The 8,631-nt window shown below is 40.1% G+C and overlaps 1 protein-coding gene across 1 annotated transcript in view; it reads left to right on the top strand.

The window, feature by feature from the left end:
• The window catches only part of LOC111869163 (fatty acid synthase), a 135,383-nt gene that overhangs the window by 114,169 nt on the left and 12,583 nt on the right, over positions 1-8,631 (top strand). The window contains exons 28-29 of the mRNA XM_023860434.2: positions 4,371-4,516; positions 4,941-5,188. Coding sequence (XP_023716202.1) covers positions 4,371-4,516; positions 4,941-5,188 — 394 coding nt within the window. The remainder of the gene's footprint in view (positions 1-4,370; positions 4,517-4,940; positions 5,189-8,631) is intronic.

The raw sequence follows: 8,631 nt of genomic DNA, 5'->3' as shown, positions 1-8,631 counted from the left end.
TTGGAGCTGTTCTCATTGCTCCCGTAATTCCCAAGTAGGCCGTCCTTTGCAATTCGCTTAGTTCAGCATGACTTGCTTTAAGTTTAACTCTAGACCACCATATAGTGGCAGCATAGATAATTTTAGATCTTACTACAGCAGTGTATATCCAATACACCACCTTTGGTTTCAGTCCCAGGTTTTTCCAAATGTTTCTCTGCATGTCCAGAAGGCCTTGTCCATCTGTTTTTTTATGTCAGTCCCTTGTCTAATGTTATTCCAAGGTACTTGACTTCACTGGATAGCCGGATCACTTGACTGAAGAGGATTGGTTCCTTAAGCCCCTTTATATTTCTCCTCCTAGTAAAGGGTATAATTATGGTTTTGTTCGGATTGATCAACAAGTTTGTTCTTTCACACCACTGTTGAACTGTGTGCAGGGCTGTTAGTAGGACCTCTGACAGAGTGTGAGGGAATTTCCCAAATATTAGGATTGCTATATTATCAGCATATGCTACTGTGTAATGACCTTTACTGTTGAGCTCCCAAAGAAGTTCATCCACGACCAGGCTCCACAGCAAAGGGGAAAGAACACCTCCCTGCAGACACCCTCTCACCGCAGACGTTTCTAGGGTCTCTCCAGACAATGTAGCACTTATATTCCTGCTTTCCAGCATAGCACAGATCCATCTGCATATTGTGGGCTCAATGCCATGTCTTTCCGCAGCCTGTTTTATTGTGTCAAAATGATTCTATCAAAGGCTCCCTCTACACCCAGGAATGCTCCAGGGGCAATATCATTGTGTTCAGTTGCATTTTCTATACATGCAACCACATTATGCAGTGTGGTTTCAGTAGATTTACCTGTTTGGTAAACATTTTGGTTTCAATGCAGAGAATGAATCTTCAATGCACCGTCCCTAACGTATCTATCTACTACTTTCTCTGTCGTTTTGAAAAGGAAAGATGACAGGCTGATAGGACAATAAGCATTAGCCTTAGTATAATCAAGTTTCCCGGGCTTCATTATAAATGTCACTTTGACTTGCCTCCAGGCTGTAGGGATAAACCCATTCGCCATGCAGGCTCTGAATATGCGGCATAGGTGTGGGACTAAATGTTCCATCCCTTGCTGCGGAAGTGTTGGAACAATTTCATCTGTTCCCGCAGACTTACATATTTTGAAGGTACCTAATGCCCATCTAATTTTTTATTGATTGATTACCCCACCAGCCAGGTTCCATCCTCCCCTGTTCATTATGTGTCTACATATGCCCAGGTTCTGCTGGACCCGCCCATCACCTGAATCATCAATCAGCTTTGAACCAGGGAAGTGAACTCTGAACAGTTCTTTCAGTGTCCCTTTCCCAGTTTGAGTACCCTTACCATCAGGCAGCTTGATAGTACTGACTTTGTTGGTCACCTGTTTCGCTATGACCCTCATGAGTCTGGCACTGCCTGGTACATCATTGATCTGGCAGTAACTCCAAGAGGATCGCTTGGCTTTCCTTAGTTCTTCATTATAGCTGGTGAAGTTTTCTATGTAGGTGTCCCACAGCCCTGTTCTTTTTGCTATATTAAATAGCTTTATTGTTTTAACTCTTAGCCCACTCAGCTTGTTATTCCACCAAGGTGCATTACTTGGTAAGCGAGTTGTCTTGGCTGGACAGTTATGATAATAGGACAAGAGAATGGCCCATTACAACTTGTCAACAGATAAATCTATGTCTCTTATCATGCTTATATTTCGTGAAATAATATACAGATACAACTTTAGGTTGTCCTTGTATGACTCCCAGTTGGTTCTCCTAGAATTCCTAAAGGTAACTTGTTTTGTGGTTATGCCACCTATTAGAAGGCATATGTATCTGTGGTCCGATAAAGACGGCTCGCCAGATACATGCCAGGTTTCCTATTTTATTTGTCCCTAGTGTCCAGTCAGTAACCTCCATCCTATTGCGGACCATGAATGTAGGTTCATTACCATGATTTAGAATATTCAGGTTCAAACTCACCAGAAATTCCATAACGTTTTCTTCCCTTTGATTGGTGCCGGTGCTCCCCCACAAAATGTGGTGTTCATTGGCATAACACCCAATGATGAGTTGCTTTCCCTGCAATAGCAGCAGTCTCTGATGTCCCTCATTTCCTTAGTTGGTGATGGTTCATCTGAGTCATATGGAAGGTAGACTGAAGCAACTTCAAGTCCATGCAACCTCCTCGATACATGTATATTTTCCTCAACGCTGTTGCGTCCCTATAACAGTGCTGCAGCAAAGGTAAGGCATTAATATGATTCCTGATATAAACACAGGATATTGCATTATTGCCAGGTGCAGCAGAGTAAACTTTTCCCCCTGTGTTGGTTAAACATCTTATTTGACCCTTGTATAACCAATGTTACTGAATAAGTGCTACATCAGCCTTTCCCTCAGCTAGTTGCTGGTATAAAGCTGCCATGGCTGCTTTGCTGTGGTGTAGGTTAATTTGAAGGAATTTCGTGTTATGTATATTTATTGTGTATGTGTAAGTGTTTACTGTTCTGTCTTAGCCTCAGACTGGGTTCCATTTGAGGGGGTCCCCTGATCTGCTCTGCTTTAGTCTGAGGGAGTGGGTACATCATCCCCCTCCTCCTCAGAGCCTGATTCTGAAGGTGCTATGTCTATCACAGTTTCTATATGGTACTGAGCCTCAGGGTTTTTCAGCACTTTAACAGTCCCCTGTGAGATTCCTGTAAATATCTTAAGTTTTCATGGAGATGGTTTCTTGGAAACAATGCATCGCTGGGTCATGAACAGATGTTTCCCTGCAGATAGATACTTGGAAAGAGACCATTCCTGAGTGATAGTCATTTCCTTGGATATGAGACTGAAGATGTTTTGTCTGGCGGTCCTTCTTGACGTTATGTAACAAGAAACAGAAATCGAGCTGGAAGTCAGAATGAAGCTCATCCGTGTATGCATTTTAGTAACAATAAATATTTGTTATAGAAGTTAACTATGTGGTTATCTCTTCATGCATCGACAGTCCCACAAATGTGAATTAGCGATAGCGCTGTAATTGAGTGTAGTTATGAGTTGCGTGCGTTCAGTAAATCCATTTACCTGTCCAAACCCATTGACTAGTCGCAACATATGTGATATATTAAAGATACCTCAGGCAATGGACAATGTCCAGCATAGTCAGCTCATTAATCAACTGTTAAAACATTTCTGTCACTAGATGGCACTGAGTATGACATACCGGCGTTTAGAATAAAGAACAGGTTTTTATACCTACAGTCGTTTGAAGTTCAATTAAGGGAGTATAACTAACTAACTACCTCCATAAAGCTCGAGTCCTTCTTGAGGCATCATTCAGCTACTCAAGAATTTCCCAGTATTATGTAGAACCTGAAAGTTCAATACCATGTTCACAAGAAGGCACCTCAGGGCTCTGTCCTGAGCCAGTTGAAGCTGGACCATAACACCCAATTGTATTTCTCTAAATCTGTTTCAGTATTATCCTCTCACTTATGGCCATGTCTTCCTAGTGGTCTCTTTCTTTCTCACTTGCTTCTTTTCCCCCATGTGTGCTACATGCCCTGCCCATCTTGTCCTCCTTGACTTGATCATTCTAATAATATTTGATGAATGGTGTGAGTTATGAAGCTCTCATTATGCAGTTTTTGCCAACCTATTATTTCATTCCTATTTATTCCAGATGTTCTCATCACATCCTTTTCAAACACCCACATTCTGTGTTCTTCCCTAATGCCAGAAACCAAGTTTATCACCCATATAAAACTACAGGCAAAATTATTGCTTTGTATATTTTAATTCTCATGTTTTTAGACATCATATGTGAGGGCAAAAATTTCTGAATTGAATGATACCAAGAATTACCTGAATTTTATCTGCTGTTAATTTTCTTGTGGATCAAGATTTGATTTGTTGCTGTTCTTCCAGAATATTTTACCCTGCATTCTAATGACCAGACATCAACATATACATAGCTTTCCCTGTGTTTATTTCTGGACCAACCTTGTTACTAGTGTCTATTAGAGTTTCTGTGTTTTTTTACATTTGTGTGATTCTCCGGTATATGTGCATCATCAGCATAGATTAGAAGCTGATATGTCGCGTTCATTTTGGTTTTCTTAGACTTCTGTAATGGTATATTCTGAAGCAAATGTAAATAGGAACAGCAGTTTGTTTTAGATCATTTGAATAAGAAATATGTCAGACAAATATTTACTTATTCTGTCTTATGCTGCAACCACATTAACCTAGAAACAATTTTGTTCCTTCAGGGCTGTAGTTGTCTGGTGGGACCTGGCAGTTAAAGGTTTGATACATCCATATCGATGTTTCTTGAGAATCACACAGGCAGATTCTGTGACTGTGTTGCAGGTACATGACAACTGGGAAACATATAGGAAAAGTGCTGGTGCAGATTCGACAGGAGGAAGACAACAAAGTGGTTGTGCCTGTACCACGGCTGATGAAGGCTTACCCGCAGTACTTCTGCAACCCCAGCTACAGTTATATAATTGCAGGTACTGAGTGTTCTTACACTTTCCTCCTGAACATTAAGAGTATGCACATGCTCACTCTCACACTGAGGCCTGCTTGTTGTGAGAGTGTTTGTGAAATGCAGACTTACAGATCTGCACTTGTGGAATATTTAAAGGTACATAAATGTTTTGTCACTTTTCATTGTGGAGGTAAGCAAAACCATGGAAATCTCAAAGTGCTCTCAGTGCTCAAGAAATAACAAGATGATGTCCCCCTATGTCAGTAGAATACAATACAATACATGTGATGTCCCAGTTGAGCTGCATCCACATCACTTCCCACATAAAATTCAGGTGCATTACAGTGGGGTTATCCCTGCTTTGCTTCTGGCAGTTACTGTATAATTGCACAAGTCCAAAGAGAAATATGAACATGTGTGATATATGGCATTGTTGCATTATATAGGGGGCTTGGGAGGTTTTGGTCTGGAACTTGCTGGCTGGCTTGTGTTACGAGGTGCTCGTAAACTGGTACTGTCATCTCGGAGTGGTGTAAAAACTGGCTACCAGAGCTTCCTTATGAGAATATGGCGCAGCTATGGTGCAACAGTAATCATTTCTCTTGCCAACATCACCACAAAGAGTGGTGTAAGAGCTCTGTTGTCAGAAGCAAACAGACTGGCCCAGGTGGATGCCATATTCAACCTGGCTATGGTGAGTGTCATGAATGGTCACATTTATCTAACTCATACTGACTAAATCATGAAATACTAACACAAAGATATCAATAGAATAAATAATAATGATATTATGCTCTTGTCTGCATGCACCACTGTGTGCAATCATTCCAAAAAGATTTATTTATATCATTTTTCAACCACTTGAACAATATTGTGGCATGTAGACTTGTTGCTAGGCAATGACTGCAAAGGCAGCAGCTGTACTTCAGCCATTGCTAAGTAACAGCTTCACAAACAATCATGTTTCCAAGGCAACAATTACATAGCAATAATGGAATGGTGTTTTCTGTGCAGTCCATGTCCAGAGGTTATAAGTGGGACAGTTAAATAGTGAGAGCCAGTTGAGTTGAGTTGAGTTGAGCTGAGTTCAATTGAGTTCAGTTGAGTTAATTGATTGGTGAGTGACTGAGTCACTCAGAGAGTTGGAGAATTGCTGAGTTTCCATCATGAGCTGTTTCTGTGAGAAGCTGATAAATGAGGCTGGGGACAGTTCAGGAACACAGAGCAAGGGGAATGTCTGCCATTGGAAGCTGCTACCAAGCAATGGCTATTGAAGACTTGACTCTGGATCAGTGGCGTGCCATGCATGGAAGCAAGGGAAACATTGCTGCCATAGTTAAGAAACGAGAAGAAAAGAAGTCGTACATAAATAATTCAGTTTGAATGATAAGGATGTGAATATTGTCATCTTAACATTTTAGCGTATGTTCCTGTTCAAAGCCACATACCTACTCCTCCCTTCCCCTGCTTGGTGGGCCAGACCAAGTTTCCTTTCATTAATCTTCATATGAATTTGTCTCACCCGAAGTCATCAAGGGAAGCATGCTTTGTTTTGCTGGCTCTAGGTGTGTTTTTTGGAAGTCAAAGAATTGTGTTCTTTTGATGGTTATGTGAAAATGAACTGTGTATGTGTGATTTCAGTCTTGTTGGGTGTTATAGGTAACATTAAATTTTATTAGAATATTGTAAGTGCATATTTAGATGTCATAAGATTGTATTTGTGATCGTATTTTGATGCATCAGAAAAAGCTATCCCCATTTAGGGGAAGCAAGTGTGATATTGTGGTACAAGTGGCAGGGGAGTGATTAGGCTACACGCACATGGCACAGCTAAAATGAATGCTGGCAGACAACGCGACTGCGACTGTGCAATCGAAAGCCGTTTAAAACGGGGGGTTCAATAGCAGGTACTTTTCTGGAAAGAAAATAATTATAGAAAGAGGACGACTGTGTGAGGATATTTAATTTGGAACAGCATTCTAAAACAGAGTGGCTATCTGGTTGCCGTAATATAGGAAAATTGTTTTGTTGGCCATGCCTTTTGTTTCTCAGTGAAAAAATGTATGGAACAAGACTGGGTTTCATGATATCAACAACCTTCATAAAGCATTGAAACAACATGAGAACTCTCAGGCTCACATTATTTCAATGGTGCAACTTGTTATATTTGGGAAATCTTGAATTGACTGTCAACTTGACAATCAAAAGGGCCTGATGATACGACAGCATAATGAAAATGTGAAAGAAAATAGAGAAATAATGAAATGCTTGATTGATATCATCTGCCATTTAGGAAAGAGGCAACTTGCCCTCCGTGGTCATGATGAAAGCATGGATTCTATCGACTGAGGTAATTATGTGGAATTAGTTCATTTGTTGAGGAAATCTGATCATAAACTCAATGTTCACCTTGAGAACAGTACAATATTTACAGCTTTATCGAATACAAAACGGAGAATAGATTTGGTCTTCAAATAAATTTTGGTTAGTTGATTGCTATCAGTTCGTTTATTAGATACCACTGCTTCCCTTACCAAAAATAGTACCGCACACCTCTGCTCTGGATACTAGTGTGTGTTCATGTGTGGGTGGGTGTTTAGTCATGCATTGTATCAAAGAGCCCATTGAAACTTATCTTCAATAAAGAGTCCATCTATAGTCATTCACACACGTGGCAATATTCATGCCACGGAGTTATCGAACGTTCAGGATATTTGTTTCAATAATTAACAGCATGGTGTATGGTCTCTTAAGGAACTGATAATCACTTGATCCAGAAATTCTTCTCCTTTGGGACATCCACAACAAGCAGTTGAAATATGTGTCTGTGAGATTTACCATGGTTATCTTTCTTTTGGAGTATATCCACTTCACAACCACTGAACAGATTTTCATGAAATCTGATGTAGGGATGTTTTACCATTTTCGTCAAGATATTGCAATTTGGGTTAAAGAAAATAACTTGCACATTACATGATGAGTGTAATTCATGAAATATGTATTTGGCTGATAAGTGTTTTCAACAAACTTTGCAGAGAAAAATAAAACATGTGTTCTGTGGCCAGTTCACTTTTTCTATGTCGTATGTTTTTCCAGAAAATGAAACAAGGAAGTTTAAGCTGTTCCATCTGATAACTCGAGAACCATTAGATTGAGTTTTGTAAAATTATATGTTAAGGTATCTTCACAAATTTGTTAATTTACTTAAAATTTTATGCTGTAGCACACAAGGGAAGTGGTACATTATGTGGAAGCCCAAATACAGATTTCTGGATCATAAACAATGTGTGGTGCAGATAGTGCAAATATTCATCTAACAATGCAAGGATCTCATTCCATTGAATTGTGTACGTAGGAATTATGACACACACAAATAAGGAAAACTTAAAAAAAATGTTCTGCTGAAGACTGTAAGCCACAGGAGTAGCACCTTCCAGCCCAATGCCCTCCCCTCGTTCATGCCCCTCCCCCATGCATCCATTTCGTCATTTGTTTATCGTTATCCCATCATTCCATGTAACACGTGAGTTCCCTTTCCTCCCTTGTTTAGAAAGGCAGACCACCATTGGTGTGAGTAGAGATAAGAAGGCACTCTTTGCTTGCCAGCAGTCGGGCAACGTAAATTGTTAACTTCTGTTTTGACTGGTCTTTCCAAATTGTGTTTGGACACTTCAATCTGGCCATTGAGGGCAAGGGGCCTCCTCATTGAAACAGTATGTAATTTCCAATTGTCAATAGATTTTCTGTCAAGTGCAACAATATATATTTTGGTCACTTATTTATCTCATCTGCCTTACATGTTTCGGTTCCAAGGAACCATCTTCAGAGGCACTTACAACAAATCATGAAAACACTGGCACAGCTCAACATCCACAGTATGTAATTATTTGTGGAAACTATTACATATATCGGAGTGTTAAGCACAACACTTCCTAGGATCTTGAATGCAGGTATAGCACTTGCATCTAAAAAACCACCCTCAAACCGAGTCGTCAACGTTAAAATTTTTAAGTTAAAATTTTTTAAAAAACGTTCAAGTAAAATATTCAGGCTCCTTCTTGGTGAATCGTCCCAATGGGGGGAGGCGTCAGCACGGGGTTGTGTGGGCTTGTGGTCGGGTGTATCTTACGCGATGTG

This window comes from Cryptotermes secundus, unplaced genomic scaffold (genome assembly GCF_002891405.2).
Source record: "Cryptotermes secundus unplaced genomic scaffold, Csec_1.0 scaffold1434, whole genome shotgun sequence".
NCBI lineage: Eukaryota > Metazoa > Arthropoda > Insecta > Blattodea > Kalotermitidae > Cryptotermes > Cryptotermes secundus.
The sequence above is the reverse complement of the archived record's forward strand: the minus strand, read 5'-3'. Positions and strand labels throughout refer to the sequence as shown.